Consider the following 17,485-nt stretch of genomic DNA (forward strand, 5'->3'; position numbering starts at 1 on the left):
CATATAAAATCTGTTATTGGGTTTTCCACAAGGTAATCCTTTTTTTCAAAGACGGCAATTGCGGCCAGGTTAGCTTTGTTGGGGGAAAGTGCCCAAGAGGTCAGGAGACTCATGCAGCCCTGGGCTCTGTCAGGAAGGACTTTATCGCCAGTCCGCGCTCAGAGCTCTGGCCTGACCAGCCTTGGAAAGCCCTTAGGCTCAGGGCCCTCTTGTGAAGTCTGCACAGATAAAAATGGGTCAGGCCTCACAGTCCACCACCCTCCAGGCTGAGGGGATGGTGCCAGTGGGAGGTCACGGCTGTAGAAGCTGTGACCTCTGTAAGCGCATCCTTGTCTCACTTTGCCTGCTGGCAAGATGCCTTTCGTAAGTGGCTCCTCAGCCCCACTCTCAGCCAAATCTGGCATGACTCATTTGCTCCAGAAAAGGAATATAAATAAGCACCATTGCACCTTGACAAGCTGACAGGATTGACAAGGAGAGTAAATTCCCGTATCTGAGACTCTGAGGAGGAGAGGTGATTTAACAGAGCCAGCTGCCGTCACCAGAAGAAAATAATTAAGGAAACCCGGCAGTGTGGAGGAAAACTGAGTGTGCAGAGGAGCCCTTCTGGTGGAGGGATCTGTGATCATTGGCTGCAGAAGGAAACCCGCAGGTATCAGCTGGAAATGAGCTTAGGAAGCTCATGCTGGGGATAGGCCGCATGAAGAGACGAGAGAGTGCAGCGGGGGTGGGAGGTGGCTAGCCAAGGGAAGGAGGCTGTGGGCTGACTGGGGGATCCTAGTGAGGGGCTTAATTCTAGAAGCTTCTGCCTCAAGGTCAAGCACCCACTGGTCACACCCCACCCTCCTGAGGAGTGCAGTCAGTTCTACATGGAGCTTGCCCCTCTCCATGGAAGAGTCAGGAAGGTCTGTTCCAGAGCTGACCCATGCACACACGCACACATAATGTTCATAAGCTGGGGGATGCCCAGATAGATGTGGACACTCTGCCCTTTGCCCAGGGAAGGGCCAGTCCCTGGACAAAGAGGTCAAAGAAGAACACTGTAGCAGAAGAAAGATGCATTGTGACAAGCTGTGCCTTCACTTGCACCTCTTTGGGGTCTTGGGAAAGGTCCTGGCAGGCTCAGGGAAGTTAGGTTTCCCAGCCCAGAGGTGTCCTCACATCCTCCCACTCTCGTTTGCTGATGAATGAAGAATTGTGGGCACATGCTCAGACTGAGCAGTATAAGGCCAGGGCCATAGCAGGGGCTGCACCTGTAAAACTGGACCTCACAAGGAATCGGCAGAGTCCCTGGGTCAGGGACAGAGAGCCTGGGTGTCCCCTGGCCAGCTGGGCTCCAGACACCGGACCTCTGCAGAGTACACAGACCCAGCAGGGGAAGTGTCTCCAGAATAACCCCACCCCCACCCCCAAGCAGCAGCCAGAACTCAACCAGGTGTGGTTTATGCAGTGCCCCATTGTGCCAGCTGGGAGCTGGAGCTCTCTGCTTGTTTTAAGGATCGTTGGTTCTGATTGTGACTGTGGCTTGTGGGAAACCCTCAGAGAAGCCATGTCCACTCACATGGCACAGGGGTGGGAAGAACCCAATGCCTCCATGGCCCGGTAGGGACGGGGAAGGAGGCCAAGACTTCTAAATAGCACCGCCTCCTTGAAGGAAATCCTCTCATCCTCGCAGGACCTCCCTTCAAATAGGCCAAATCCTCTCTTCCTGGCCAAAGATTTGCCTCTCCAAAGCTTACTCGTCCTGAATGACCCCAGCCCCAGTGCAGACAAAGCACCTCCTTGGTGGGGGCAGAGGGGATGATCCAAGGTGTGGCCAGTGATGCCCTGATCTCTCTCCATCGCCTCCTAGTCCCCAGTAAGGGCTTGCCAGGCGATCAGTCACTATTTGGGGCTCTCCTCCGCCCTTTGGAGGAAACCAGGGTGGGCAGAACGAGATCAGCTCACCCTAGAGCTCCAGGACCAGCTAGGGGCCCAAATTGCAAAGCAGATGCTGAGGTGAAGGAACTTTCCAGAGCCAGTGGGGAGGCCCCAGTCCAAGGGGAATGAGTCCACTCCCAGACCTGTGTGCCAAGTACAGACAAAAGTGTGCCATATTCACGGAGCCAGGGCCTAGAGAGAAGATGGACAGATCTTCCTGCAGCGCCCTTCCATGTGTCTCAATGACAGTGTGAGGTGGGGGCAGCCTGTGAGGTTCCCAGCTGCTCCATTGAGCAGGTATGTGGGCGAGGCACCTTCTGGACTCTCCAGGTCACACTAGGATGTAGGATGCTCAGAAGTTAACATCGGGTGGGAGCCAGTGGGACCAAGTCTTTGCACCCTCTGCTCTCCACGTGGGTCAGGGAAGTGGAGGGGCACTTGCACCATGCCTTGCCTCTCCTCCTGGCCCCCTGAACTGTTTTTTCACCGAGCTCACACCAAGTGCCCACCAGCCCAGGCACCCACAGTCAGGAACCTACAGGCAGGTTCCACTGCTCACAGGAGACCACGTGGTACTTCCACTGCCAATACTATCCTCTCTGTTTGCTTTTTAGGAATAAAGTTCAGCATCAGGCCACAGCAGCCGCACAACGTGAGTTCTGAGAGTTTGATAAATCTCAGCATGGGCGGCTTGGGGAAGGTTGGGGAGGCCAGGGAAGAAATTCAGAGCTCACATTAAATCTATTCTTGGAAAGAAAAATGTGTCCTGCCTTTCTCAGGAGCCTTGGGAACAAAGCCGGGGACCTTGGACCCATGAATTTCCCTTTCCCGTGGATGGCGGCTCCCGCCTGTGCTAATAGAAGCGTTAAATCTGAGCCTGGTTCCTTCAGGCCACCAGCTTCCCCTTCGCCTCCTCGCCAGGAGGATGTTCCTGGGAGACCTGCGCCATCTCGTGGCCAAAATAACACTCCCCCCCCCACCCCCACCCCAACACACACACACCACGGCCCTGGAGGGGAGACGGGGCTCTGGGGACTGTATGCGAGCTCAGACCAAAGGGGTCGCATCCTGCAGGGCCAGGCTGTCCCCTTCGCCCTCATTTGAGAAAAACCTCAGTCCACAGAGGAGGCAGGGACCCCGGCCTTGGCGAGTGCCTGGTCCCTTGGGCGCCTTAGTGCCCAGCCAATCTGTCCACGCTGCTAACCACCTCTCTTCTTGCCCCAGGACCTCCCACCAGGCAGTTCCCAGGATGGTCCTTTTAAGGCAGCCACGGAGAGGGTCACCCGAGACTTGTCCAGCCGCGCCCCGCGGGGCCTGAGCCTGCGGATGTCCCAGGACCCTCAAGCTCAGCTAAACGTGGGGGCCCGTCTGCGACTCCGGCAGCGCCGCCGAAGGCTGCTCATCAAGAAAATGCCGGCTGCGGCGGCCCTCCCAGCCAACAGCTCGGCCCGCACGTTGGTCCGGCCGGCCCCCGGGGCCCTGGACGGCCGCTGGGCCAGCCTGCGCGAGACCCAGCGGGAGCGCAAGCGGGTGATGCGGGAGGCGTGCGCCAAGTACCGCGCGAGCAGCAGCCGCAGGGCGGTCACGCCCCGCCACGTGTCCCGCATCTTCGTGGAGGACCGCCACCGCGTGCTGTACTGCGAGGTGCCCAAGGCAGGCTGCTCCAACTGGAAGCGCGTGCTCATGGTGCTGGCCGGGCTGGCCTCGTCCACCGCCGACATCCAGCACGACGCCGTGCACTACGGCAGCGCCCTCAAGCGGCTGGACGCCTTCGGCCGCCAGGGCATCCTCCACCGCCTCAGCACCTACACCAAGATGCTCTTCGTGCGCGAGCCCTTCGAGAGGCTGGTCTCCGCCTTCCGCGACAAGTTCGAGCACCCCAATAGCTACTACCACCCCGTCTTCGGCAAGGCCATCCTGGCCCGCTACCGGGCCAACGCCTCTCGGGAGGCCCTGCGGACGGGCTCGGGCGTGCGGTTCCCCGAGTTCGTGCAGTACCTGCTGGACGTGCACCGGCCGGTGGGCATGGACATCCACTGGGACCACGTCAGCCGGCTCTGCAGCCCCTGCCTCGTCGATTATGACTTTGTGGGCAAGTTTGAGAGCATGGAGGACGATGCCAACTTCTTCCTGAGCCTCATCCACGCGCCTCGGAACCTAACCTTCCCCCGGTTCAAGGACCGGCACTCGGAGGAGGCGCGGACGACAGCCCGCATCACCCACCAGTACTTCGCCCAGCTCTCTACCCTGCAGCGGCAGCGCACCTACGACTTCTACTACATGGACTACCTGATGTTCAACTACTCCAAGCCCTTTGCAGACCTGTACTGAGGGCCGGGGCCGGCGCCACCACGCACCGGTCCGCAGGGGCATCCCACTCCCCCTTGGGTCCTCATCTGGGAGCTGAGATGTACCCAGAGCAACAGGGCTCTGAGGAGGCTCTGAGGGTGGCGCAGGCCCTTCGGGGGGCGGGGTGCAGACAGAGGCCCAGGCCTTGGACCAGACCCTGGCCCTTGTCCCATAACCCCCTCCCATACTCCTCAAATAAGGAAGATGCTGGGGGCTGGTGGGGAGGGTGGTGAGCTGGACACTCCAGAGTCCCGGCTGCCCACACCCAGCTTGGTGAAGAGTGAGGATGACCAGGGAAGTCTGAGGCCCAGCGGACGAGGGCCCCAGCAGTAAGGGATTTCCCTTAGCATTGCCTTGAACCAAACCGCACGGTTTGCAGCTTTTCTACGACCCAGGGGGGGAGTTTCCCTTGGAATGAGGTTTGAAATAAAGCACATGGTTTCCAGAGCAGGGGTGTCTATACTTTGTGTGTTGGTGTGGGAGCACAGGGACCCTTCCCCGGGGCTTTCTGGGGCTCTTTCCCTCTTGGGAGGATGGTGGGAGCCAGGCGCCTGCAGCCCCCGCCCAGGGCCTGCGCAGAAGAAGCAGAGGCCCCAGCAGTGCCGGTTCAGGACCCGCAGTAGCGTCTCCACCCAGGCTCCCAAGGCCAGGACGCCACCAACGAGGTGCTGAGATCTCGGTACCGGCACGCTTCATCCTGAAAGAAGACAGACCTGTCCCCGTGGAGGCCCTTCTATCAGTGCACTTTGTGGGGGCCTTCTGGGACTGCCAGAGCACTGACAAGCTCTCTAGACCAACTGTCCTTTGGGGCTGCCCCTGCGGCCAATGCTACGCTGCACATGGGTCTCAGGGGATGCGGCATTTCCAGGTGAGAATGATGCCACCCCTGGCTTTCTTTTCTATTTTATTTTATTGGCTGTGCTGGGTCTCTGTTATTGTGCACGAGCTTTCTCTAGTTGCAGTTAGAGGGTTTCTCATTGCAATGGCTCTCCTGTTGCAGAGCTCGGGTTCTAGAGGACCCAGGTTCAGAAGTCGTGGTGCATGGGCTTAACCACCCTGAGGCACGTGGAATCTTCCCAGACCAGGGATCGAGTCCATGTTCCCTGCATTGGCCAGCTGATTGTTAACCACTGGTCCACCAGGGAAGTCCTGTCTCTGGCTTTCTGAACCTCGGGATAAGTAGGGCTTTGGCCCAATGATGTCATCTGCAGACCCCCTAACACTGGCCTTGATCCCTGACTTCATTCATCTGACATAACCACCTCAAAGCCGCCAGGGTTGCCTGCTTCTATTTGAACTGACGGAGGGAGAAGCTGTAGAGGAACCACCTCCTCCAAAAGCTTACACTGTCACATGCAGAAATGGTTCTGAAATTGTCAAAAGCCAGGGTGACTATTGAAAGGTCTCAGAGAAAGTGGTGGAGCTCTGAGTGTGGGCATGACCGTGGCAGTTTTGGGGTCTTGTTTTAATGGGAAGTGCAGCCTGGCTGTTTCTAGGGCCCTGTCTGTCTGTCAGACACTTTGGGCCTCAACTTTCTGTCAGCCTGTCCCCCAGTAGTCTGCCGCAGGCCCTCCTGGGTCTTTCTGTGGCCTGTCTGCGGATCCCTCCCAGGAGATTGCTCTCTATCTGTTCCCATGTGCTAAGGGGGAATCTCCCAGACCCTGACAGGATGCTGCTGGTCCTCAGGGTGAAACAAGCTCCTGGATCCCAGCCAGGCTCATGCTTACTCCATCTCTCTTTTGGGGCTCTAGAAAGTTTAAGAGTAGTAGAACAAGGGAGTTGAGGCTGCCCCCTGCTTGCTCCAGGCCAAAGGCATCCAAGAATGCTGAGTAGGGCAAGGCCTCTCCTTGAGTTGCAGCTGACAGAGACCTGGGCCATAGGACAGGAGGAATTCAGAGGGGCAGGGAGGATGCCGGGGTCAGGGCCCAAGAGACTTGAAGGTGTGGAAGGCAGGAAGAGGCTGAGAGGCTGACCCACACGCAGGCCAGGGCCAGGTCAATGTGAGAAGAGGCAGGGAGAGCCTGGCTCACCATGACCCAGAAAGTGCCTCTTCTGGCCTGCGGTGCCCACAAAGTGAGGCAGAATTCATTGTGTAGAAACAGTGTCTCTGGTCGAGGACACATTTGACAAATGTGTCTCCAGTATTCTTGCCTGGAGATTCCCATGGACAGAGGAGCCTGTCAGGCTGTAGTCCATAGGGCCTCACAGAGTCAGACACGACTGAAGTGACTTAGTACGTACGCACATGGCAATGTCACTGGTCTGCTCAACAAAGAGAGAACCAGAAGCCAGGCTTGGGCAGCCTGCAGGGTGCCTTCACCCAGTGCTGCTGCTTGGAGACGATCAGGATTGCCCCGAGGACAATCCTTCCATGGTGGGGTGTGTGTGTGTGTGTGTGTGTGTGTGTGTGTGTGTTGGAAAGTAGGAAAGGATTCCTTGTGTCATCTCACAGAGACAACCAGGCCTGGGTTGGGCAGACGTGCACACACAACACAGGCTTCCCAGGTGCGCTAGTGGTAAAGAACCTGCCTGCCAATGCAGGAGACGCAGGAGACTGGGGTTCCATTCCCAGGTTGAGGAAATCCCCTGGAGGAGGGCGTGGAAAGCCACTCCAGTGTTCTTGCCTGGGGAATCCCCGTGGACAGAGGAGCCTGGTGGGCTACAGTCCATACACATGACTGGAGAGTCGGACACGACTTAAGTGACTGAGCATGCATGCACTCACAAAACATCCATCAAAGAGGGTCTTTCCTTCTGGGGCCAGTGGCCGGGGACGCAGTCCAGGCAATGATCGTGATCACCATTTGATGGCCCCCAGCACAAGCTCCAGAAGCCCAGCCCTGAGACCTCACCCTGGATCCACTGAGGTGGTCCTGGACCCAGCTCCAGCCCCCAAGCCCAGCCTCATCTAACCCTAGGGCTTGGAGACAGTGGACTTAACTGTTGACATAGGAGAGTGTGTGCGTATTTCTGGGGGAGGAGGGTAGCATGCGAGTCTGTGTATGTGTATTTCGTGAGTGGTGTGGCAGGGGTCTGTCTTATGGGCATCTGTGTCTGGGGTGAGAGTATGTGTACATGTGTGAGCCTGTATATGTGTTGAGGGGTTGGGGGTACTGTGGACAGTCCTCCTTTGTTCACCATTTTGTGGGGTAGAGTCTGAAGGGGGCCGTTTGGGTCAGGGACCCAAGAAGGGGCTACAGGCTCCCCCCAGGGGTCATGCAGGTCCATCAAGTTAGAAAAAGTAACCACTGAACCCCTAGTGCCCTTTGCGGGCTTGGGCCCTTTCTGGCGGCAACCCACAGTGAAGTCCCACCAGGCCTTTTTCCTGACAGTGGCTAAGACCTCCCCAGACATGAGCCCAGTTCTCTGAGTATTAAAGAGAATGCATGCATACTAAGTCATTTCCGTCATGTCTGACTGTTTGCGACTCCATGGACTGTAGCCCACCAGTCTCCTCTGTCTGTGGGAATCTCCAGGCAAGAGAGAATACTGGAGTGGGTTGTCGTGCCCTCCTCCAGGGAATCTTCCTGACCCAGGGATTGAACCCACATCTCTTCTATCTCGTGCACTGGCAAGCTGGTTCTTCACCGCTAGTCCACCTGGGAAGCCGGTTAAAGAGAATAGCTGTCCCACAAACCTAGGGTCCCCATGAGACCTGTGAGCCCCATAGTCTCTGGGGAGATGAGATGCCAGGTCAAGCCAGGTGGCACCTGTGGCTCCAAGACATGACAAACTCTCCCATCTGCTGTCACCATGGGCCCTGGCCATCCAGATAGTGATGGGTGAGCAGTGGATGGAGGGACAGTTGTCCAGCATCCTCTCCCCTTCCAGGCAGGGCTTGTTTGTCAATTTCATCCTCAGGTTGAGTCCCCTCGGTGGGACTCAGGAGAGACCTGAGGGCAGGAGGTGGTCTCCTCTCTCTCCCACCATCTTCTCAGCCCTCTCCTCTCTGGGGAGCACACATGGCTAACCAAGGGAATTTCCTCCTAGTATGTCCCCCACCTCACCCAGTGCTGGGGAACCACAGCTGGGACAGGATGATTAGTGTTGATCCATGGCCCCAGGACCCCTGGTGGCTCAAACGGTAAAGAATCAGCCTGCAATGCGGGAGACCTGGGTTCAATCCCTGGGTTGGGAAGATCCCCTGGAGGAGGGCATGGCAACCCACTCCAATATGCTCGCCTGGAGAATCCTCACGGACAAAGGTGCCTAGTGGGCTATAGTCCCTGGGGTCGCAAAGAGTCTGATATGACTGAGCAACTAAGCACTAAGCACAGGGCCCCAGGAGTGGACCAGGGTGGTCTCCAGGACCTGGGGGTGGACGGTCTGGGGCTGAGCAGGGCTGAAATCATCCTGCCCCATCTCTGGGCCCCCATGCTGGTGGGTACAATGACCCTGGATGAGGCTGGCGGCATATGTCAGCCTTGGCTCCTCTTGCTGGAGAGGGCGGCCTCCAGGGTCTACGGGGCCCAGGCGAGGGAGAGGGCCTGCGAGCCCTGAGCTTTGGTTCCTCTGGATGGTGGGCCTGACGGTGAGGCCGGTGCTGCTCCCTGACTTCTCACGCTGCGCAGAAGGGCCCTTTGCACAGGAGATTCAGTTGCAAAATGACAACAGACAGTGCCCCGGGGTCTGCAGGAGCTGGGGCCACCTGGGAACCTCGGTCCCCTCCCCCATCTCTGGGTCGGCCTCCGAAAGAGGAGGGGAGGGGAGAGAGTAGGCTGGAGGGCTGCTCCTGAGAGCACCTGAAGCCCAGAACAAGGGTCCGGGGTCAGAGGTCAAAGTGAGTAATTCCAAACTGTGGGGCCCAGGATGTGCTGGCATGAATCAATCGCTCTTGATGGGCAGGTGCGATGCTGGCCACTCCCACGCGCTGCTTGATACAGCCCTCCTGGCAGCTCTGACCATGCCTCTACCTTATAGATGGAAAGACCGAGGCACAGGGAGTCCCGCCCAGAGCTGCACAGCAACCGCACCTGGTGCCGAAATCCCACCCGGAGGACTGGGCGCCCTCGCTTTTGTGCACGCCCACCGCCCCGCCCTGGTCGACCTCAGGGCAGTTCAAGAAGCGGGCGGGGAAGGGGGCGCGGCAGGGCGCACGCCTTCTCAGGCAGACAGCACTAGGCCACCAGAGGGCGCTAAATCCTCACTCCCGATCCGCGGCCTGAGCATCCCCGACCGGTCCACGAGGTGGCAGCAACGCCCCGCTTGTGTGTAGCTCTTGCGGTCCGGAGCGTGCCCCAGACACAGAGGAGACTCTGTTAGTCTTCTGCCCGCTGCCCCTCCCAGCCTTGGTGCCGCAGGGACCCTGCTTCCCCAACTCTCTCTCCAGGCAGACAGTGGAGGTCAGTCTCAAACCCACCAGCTCCGGAGGACCCCAAACATCCCCAGCGCCCCTCATGGGTCTAATGGGGCGGTAAGCTTTCAGGAAGCCCTGGAGGGCACAGACCGGTCCAAACGGAAGAAGGGTCAGGGGTCAGCTGGGGTGCTGCCTTCAAGCCTGCTGGCTTCACTTCCCTCTTTGGCAAGCTTAGATCGGGGGCACACCCTGACCCACCTTGGCCATTGTTCCTGCTGTCTCCTGCCCCTGGCAAACCCCAAAGCAGCCAACCCCTGCAGCCTGCCCCCTCGGCTGCAAGAGGCGAGGACTCACTGGGCTCTCCGTACACTCGCCATCACAACCTCTCAGGGCCACCAACAGCCTGCAAGCATCTGTCCTCCACTGTGCATGAGGGTGACCCGAGCCTTCTGTGGCCTCAGCCCCACCACACACACATGTTCACGTGAACGCGCACACACGTGTTCACAGGGTGCGCACACACATACACACATGCCTACATGGGCACACACATGCACACACACGCACGCGCACACGCGCACACACACACAGAAATGTGCAGAACTGACACAGTGCCTTACTGCAGTGCAAGGAAGGGGAGGGCCAGTTAGGCCCTCACGTCTCCTGTCAAACTGATGCTCCAAGTGCATTGAGCCCAGTTGCTCCCTCCCCCTGCCCTGCCAGGGTCCACCCTCCAATCCCTCTCTGAGCCCAGCCCCTTGTCGCCTCCTCAGAGGCATTGCCCTCTCTCTGCTGGCTCATTAGGCTTCAGCAGTGCCCCGTTTTCAAAACCAAAGGAGCCTTAGCCCCCAAACCAAAGAGGCCCTCCAGCCCTGGCCCCATTTCTGTCTGCTCCTTCTCTGCAAAACTTGTCCCGCCACCTCACGCATCCTCCAGCCTTTTGCTCTTGACCCCACTGTGGTCTGCCTGCCAGTCCCCCCACCCACAGAAATGGCTCGTTTCTGAGTCCCCAGCTATCCCATGTTCTGAATTTGACAGTTATCCCTCGATCTACATGCTCCCTGGATCGGCTCGCCAGACACACTCCGCTGTCCGGTGGACTCCCAAACTGGCACCTCCAGCCCTGACCTCAGACTGCACCCCTGCTGGCTGTATCAGGGCACCTCCCATCTCTCCCAGCTTTCCTCCCCAGGCCTCTCATCAGCCTTCCATCCCCGACTGGCCCTGGAGGTCATTCTCTCTGTGCCCTAAGGGTATCCTGAATCCATGCACTTCTCTGCTTGTCAAGTGCCCTCCTCTTTTTTTCCATGTGGGATCTTAATTCCTCAACCAGGGATTGAATCCATGTCCCCTGCAGTGGAAGCATGGAATCTTAATCACTGAACCACCAGGATTCCGCTTCGTTCCCTTATAGGCCCTTGAAGCAATGTTAAGAATTCTGGCTTTACTGCTATACTGGAGACTGCTCTAAGCATTTCATCTATATTACCTTATGTAATTGTCACCACAACCCTGAAAGGTAGGTGCAGTCATTTATCCTCCCAGTTTTTACAGAAGAGGAAACTGACACACAGAGAGGTTATGTAATTTGCCCAAGCTCACACAGCTATGAAGAGGATGTTCCAAGATTCAGCCCCTGGCATTCTGGCCCTGGTATCCCCCACTGTGCTCTCATGCTTCTGCAGAGAAAGGTTAGAACTAGACTCCTGCTGGGCACATGGGGGTGGAAAGAAGGGAAGGGAGACAGAATCAGTGGCCCAAGGGATCTGGGCTCAACAAGAAGGGCTGCTGGCAGGGGGAAGGTGGAGGTGTCTGTAGAGGAAGTAAGGTGGGCATTGGGAGTCTGTGACCTTGGAGATGGTGTGATTTCTTGTCATGACAAGAACCGACTGTAGCTGGCTGGGGAGGGGAGCGGGCGACGGGGAGCACAGAGCTTGTAGAAAGTCAATGTCTCACAGACATACGTTCTTCAGCTTCCTCTTGGCCCAAGGACTCCCTCATCCCACACCTGTGTCTGCACCCAACCCCATCACGTCATTCCTGTCACCTGCCTGTCACCTGGGACAGTCTGTGTCTACCTGGAACTATCTGGAACCGCTGTGTGTGGGTCAGCCTGACTGCGGGCTAGGTGGTGTCACCTGGGCTGCGAGTCAGACCTCTCTTTGGGGTACAAAGCCTGGCAGTGGGGCTGGGACCTGCTGGCGGGGAGACCCAGGTGGGCGAAGGGCAGTTTGGGCTGACTCGGGAAAGACAACCCAGCCAGGCAGGACGGGCCAGGGCAGTGAAGGTGGATAGGTCAGGAAGGAAAGCTGCATTCTTACTCTCCAAGCCCATGTGCTGAATTTTACTTTTCCTTTTATTTATTTCTTCTGCTTAAATCCTGTTTCTCTCCCTGAGGCATCTAATCTATTATTTAACATTGGATTGTGCGATTGAAACTCCCAGGCAAATTGAAAATTATTTGTGTTTGAGGTTTCAGGCATGAAGCCGAGGCAACTGTTTCTGGGAAATCCTGGGCACCTCGGTGAAGGTGAAGAGCCCACAGCCCTGCCCCTTGAAGGGGTGGGGGGAGCGGCTGGGGGTCCAAGCCCCCAGGCCCCACCCGGCTCAACCCAGGCCTCATGTAGCCGGTGCCCACAACTCAGGAGTCATTCATCTCCACTTGGCATTTCAGTTGGAGACACCGTCTGCACCTCCCACCAAGCAGGTGCCCTCAGCCCCCAGCCCCACATCCACCCTGGAGGAGGCCTGGGTCACAGGAGAATGAATGGCACAAGGACCAGGTTCGCCATTATTTCTTAGGGCTCAGGCTCTCCGTGGGTTTGCAGCCAGGGTTGCTGACCTAATGGGGTCTGTGAGGTTGCAAGGCCCAGGGTGGGGCTGAGGGCCCTGATCTGGGGCAGGGAGTGACCGGCCTCGGGAGCCTGAGGGCTGAGAGGAATCAAGGACACTCCTCCAAGGAATCCCCACCCCCACCCCTACCCCCAGGCAGAGTGGGCTTGAATTTCCACAGGGCACTTGCCTCCTGTGTGCAGGGTGGGGAGGGCAGCACCTCTTCGTGATGATAAGGAGATTGGATTTTGTGCTAGAAACAATGGGAAGCCACAGAAGGGCTTTGAGACCTGGAGATGCAACAGCTTTTCTATGTCAAAAAAGATGCGTTAAAAAAAATGCATAAGAGACTTCCCTTGCTGCCCTGTGATTAAGATTCTGACCTTCCAATGCAGGGGTTTCAGTGTTGATCCCTGATTGGGGAACTAAGATCCCACTTTCTGCAGGGCACAGCCAAAAGATAAAATTTTATATATATATATATATATATGTATATATATATATATATATATATTTTTTTTTTTGAGAAAAGGATTTTCCTGGCAGCCCAGTGGTTAAGACTCTGTGCTTCCACTTCAGGGGACTCAGGTTCAGTCAGGGAACTAGGATCCCACATGCCTCACAGTGAGGCTAAAAAGAAAAGAAAAACGTTAAAAAAAAAAAAAAAAAAAAAAAGAAAGGTCCATAAGAGGAGAGGCCATGGGCACTCATCCCCACCAGGTTTCCTGAGCCGCCATACGTGCCAGGCACTGTGCTGGGCGCTGGGGGCACATGGAGCTGGCTCCCGTGTGCTCCTGCTAAGAACCAGGGCCCAGTACGTGGGATGACGCTGGGACTGTGGGTCCCCTACGTGGATCAACCCTCAGCCACTCAGTCGGGTCAGAGAGCTTCTGCTGCCCCTACAGGAACAAGATGGGGAGGGCGGGTGTGTCCACGTGTGCACGCGGCCGCTCAGTCGTGTGACTCTTTGCCACCCCAGGTACTGTAGCCTGCCAGGCTCCTCTGTCCTTGGGGATTCTCCAGGCAAGAATGCTGGAGTGGGCTGCCGTTTCCTCCTCAAGGGGATCTTCCCACCACAGGGGTGGAACCCAGGGCTCCCGCACTGCAGGCGGATTCTTTACTGTCTGAGCCAGTGGGGCAGGTGCACAAAAGACTCTCCCAGAACAGCCTGCCTCCAGCTCCTGTCACAAACCTCAGGAAACGCTGATAAGCTTATAGTCTAAACGTCGCTTTGCACCACTTCCCCCAGAGGAGGCATCGTCTTTTCAGAGGCCTCTGGAATATATACAAAAGTTTATCACAGGGCTTCCCTGGTGCCTCAGTGGTAGAGAATCTGCCTACCAATGCAGGAGACCCTGGTTCGATCCCTAATCCAAAGCGCACGTGACAGCAACTAAGCCCGTGCGCCACAGCTATTGAGCCGGCGCCCTAGAGCCGCGGAGCAGCACGACGGAAGCCCGTGTGCCCTGGAACCCGTGCTCCGCAACAGGAAAGCCTCCGCAATGAGAAGCCAACACACCGCAGCTAGAGTAGCCCCCTGCTTGTCACAACTAGAGAAAAGCCCGTGCAGCAACCAAGACCCAGCACAGCCAAAATAAATACAAACAAACAAACTTTTTAAAAAAGGTTTTCACAGCTCCCTCTGAGTCTCTCTGTCTCTGTCACACACACACACACACACACACACACACACACACACACACACACACCTCAGTTCCCAAGGAAGGTATGTAAAATATAAAAGTCACATATTCAGACATCAGTGACGTGATTGGAGTTTACAAGAGCTGGGACCTTTTGGTAGCAAGTATAAGAAATGTGTTGGCAGCAGCTTCAGTTGAAGGAGGACCTGATGAGAGGTCCAGGAAGATGGGGGGACGCACAGAGCAGGGCTGCAGGGGCCCAAGCCCAGGACCCGGAGTGCCACCAAGGCTCTTTATCGGGCTTCCTCTGCTCCCCTGGAGGGCTGTTTCCTGCTTCTCTGTCCCACTGTGCATCATCCACTTCCTCTGCTCCTTCAGTGCCCACAGTAGAAACTCAGGCAGGGGACTCGCCAGGGACCCCGCTGCCCAGGGAGGGACTGGACCCAGCCCCCGCCCCAGGGACACTCTCATGGGCCCTGCAGTTCTGTCTCTAGAAATCTGTCCTGCAGAAACTCCAGGCAGGAAGACAAGAATATGCAGGAAATGATCACTGCAGCATGATGTGAACTAGCTATTAAAACACTGGAAACACTTAAATGGTCATCAGTGGAGAAATAGACAAATGCTATCCACTCATGCTGCCAAACTTGATGTATCCGCCTAATTAAGAAAGCAATAGTTCCCCTCATTCACTTATTCAACAAATACCTTCTGAGCACTTGTGGGAGGTACACTGTGCTCAGTGAAGGGGACGCAGTAGTGAATAAAACCAAACCCCATCCTTGCCTCACAGAGCTCGCTCTTCCTGGGGAGTCTGATGCTAATGATGTATTAACACCGCAGGTGCAGCTTCCTGAGCTCTGGAGGGCTGTGGTGCAGATGACCTGGATAGAGAAGTCAGGGAAGACTTCCTGGAGGAAGTGGTGATTGCACCCAGATCAGGACAAGAGGGAGACGAAGGATAAGAGCATGTACAAACGTCCAGGGGTAAAAGATTGTGTGGCCAATGAGGGAAGGAGGAAAAGAGATGGTGGTGGATGCCATGGTGAGGCACGCAGATGCCCCTCGGGAGGGCAGAGCCTCCAGTGTCAGCAGCGCCGCTGGCAGACAATGCTCTTATGGGATTGTCTAGACTAAAGACGGGGGCTTCCCAGGGGGTGCTAGTGATGAAGACCCCACCTGCCACTGCAGGAGGCACAAGAGAAATGGGTTTGATTCCTGAGTCAGGGAGATCCCCTGGAGGAGGAAATGGCAACCCACTCCAGTATTCTTGCCTGGAGAACCCCATGGACAGAGAAGCCTGGCAGGCTACAGTCCCAGGGGTCAAAAAGAGTCGGACACGACTGAAGGGACTTAGCGGGCACACATGTAGGCTAAAGACAGGTGCTTGCTTAAGGTCACGGCACACCCAGTGTCTAATCGACATGGAAACAGAAAGGCCCAGCACACTCATACAACAATTCTGAAGGGCCATCCAGCCTCAAAGCTCCACCTACCTGGTCTGAACGACGGCCCCCCAAGACGTCCACACCCTAACCCCCAGAACTTGTGAATATGCTAGTTTACAGGGCCAAAGGATTCTCTTCACTATTATTAAGGATTGAGAGGTGGGGTGGTGATCCTGGCTCATCCGTGGGGGGAGGGCACAATGTAATCACAAGTGCCCTTATAAAGGGAGGCAGGGGCTTCCCTGGGGGTCCAGTGGCTAAGATTCCAAGTTCCCAATGCAGAAAGTCTGGGTTCAATCCTTCATCTGGGAGCTAGATTCCACATGCTGCCGCTAAGACTTCAAAGGCCACAACTAAGACCCCCTGCAGCCAAATAAATAAGTAAAGAAATAATTTCTTTAATTAAAAATGAATTTAAAGGAAGCAGAAGGGTCAGAGTCAGGGAGGAAGAGGAAACAATGGAGGCAGAGGTCAGAATGATGGAAGAAAGAAGCCATGAACCAAGGAAGGCAGAAAGCCTCCAGAAAAAAGCAAGGAAACCCCTTCTTCCTGCAGCCTTCAGAAGGAACACAGCCCTGCGGACCCATTCTCAGCTTCTGAACTCCGGAACTGTAAGGTAAGAAACTTGTGCTGCTCTGAGCCACTCTGTTTGTGACCATTTGTTATAACAGCAACGGGAAACTGACACAGCTTTGGAGACCAACTTCTGGGTCCTGGGAACTCTCCCTTATCAACCTCTTGCGTGCTAGTAAGTTCCGCTTGCTGGGGAACCCCTTCTACAGCAGCGAGGGCTGAGGAGTCTGAGAAAGCAGGTGCTGGGGTGGGATTTGGGGTCAGATTCACCCCTCTCCTGCCTGGCGACAGTAGTAGGTGGATTGCAACAAGCTGACAATACGTTAGAACGTTAGAACGTTCACCTTCGATGAATTAAGATAGTTCACCTGTGAAGGGAAATGCAATGCTGAGGGCAGCTATTTGGATACCTGAGAAATAGCAAAATAAGTGGATTTAGGTGGCTATGGCTAAACTTGACTAGCCCTTTGAAAAAAAAGATAACCAAAAGCTGAGAGTAATTAAGAGCTAAGCATGAAAGGAGGTCCTCAAGTCCTGTGGTGGGAGAATGGACAAAGAGGAGGAGCTCAGAGCAGCCAAGTTCCAAAGAAGATTAAACTCAACCTAACTTAGCTCTGTGTCAAGACTGTGCTCTGATGGGGAGAGGATGGCCCCTTGACATTTCAGATGGGACATCTGAGTTGATGCACTCCAAATCTGAAATCCCTTGATTGTCTTGAACCCTTTGAGCCTTGCAGAATTAACCCATTCTTCCCTATTAAGGGCTGCCGCTGCTGCTGCTGCTAAATCACTTCAGTTGTGTCCAACTCTTTGCAACCCCATGGACTGTAGCCCACCAGGCTTCTCTGTCCATGGGATTCTCCAGGCAAGAATACTGGAGTGGGTTGCCAAGCCCTCCTCCAGGGAGTCTTCCCTACCCAGGGATCGAAGTCGTGTCTCTTATGTCTCCTGCTTTGGCAGGCAGGTTCTTTACCGGTAGCACCAGCTGGGAAGCCCCTATTAAGGGTTGTGAAGTTGGGAAGTTGCTCAGTCGTGTCCGACTCTTTGAGACCCCATGGACCCCTATTAGGCTCCTCCATCCATGGGATTTTCCAGGCAAGAGTGCTGGAGTGTGTTGCCATTTCCTTCTCCAGGGGATCTTCCCTGCCCAGGAATCGAACCTGGGTCTCCTGCACTGCAGGCAGACGCTTTACCGTCTGAGCCACCAGGGAAGCCCTACTAAGGGCTAATACTTCCTTATTCCTTTACAAAAAATGCAGAGGTCTCTGCTCTGCGACTTTATGAAGCCCCTCCAGGATCTGCCTCCATCTCCCTTTTCGGTCACTAGACCAGTAATTGGGGGTCAAGTCACGCGATGACCAGGCCAAGGCAGTGCTGTACTTGATAAGGAAGGAAAGGAACTATAGCCCACGGGCAGGAGCCGG

At 56.0% G+C, this 17,485-nt stretch overlaps 1 protein-coding gene and 1 non-coding gene across 2 annotated transcripts in view; one reads left to right on the forward strand and one right to left on the reverse strand.

Moving 5' to 3' along the window:
* The window catches only part of CHST8 (carbohydrate sulfotransferase 8), a 141,566-nt gene extending 136,847 nt beyond the window's left edge, over positions 1 to 4,719 (forward strand). Inside the window, exons 3-4 of the mRNA XM_069552322.1 lie at positions 2,535 to 2,572; positions 3,145 to 4,719. Of these exons, the coding sequence (XP_069408423.1) occupies positions 2,535 to 2,572; positions 3,145 to 4,251 (1,145 nt within the window). The 3' untranslated portion in view covers positions 4,252 to 4,719. The remainder of the gene's footprint in view (positions 1 to 2,534; positions 2,573 to 3,144) is intronic.
* Positions 4,720 to 17,200: 12,481 nt separating this feature from the next.
* TRNAC-GCA (transfer RNA cysteine (anticodon GCA)) lies at positions 17,201 to 17,272 on the reverse strand. The gene has a single exon. It is a non-coding gene; the product is annotated as a tRNA-Cys (tRNA).
* Positions 17,273 to 17,485: the final 213 nt, after the last annotated feature.

This window comes from Ovis canadensis, chromosome 14, assembly GCF_042477335.2.
Source record: "Ovis canadensis isolate MfBH-ARS-UI-01 breed Bighorn chromosome 14, ARS-UI_OviCan_v2, whole genome shotgun sequence".
Lineage (NCBI taxonomy): Eukaryota > Metazoa > Chordata > Mammalia > Artiodactyla > Bovidae > Ovis > Ovis canadensis.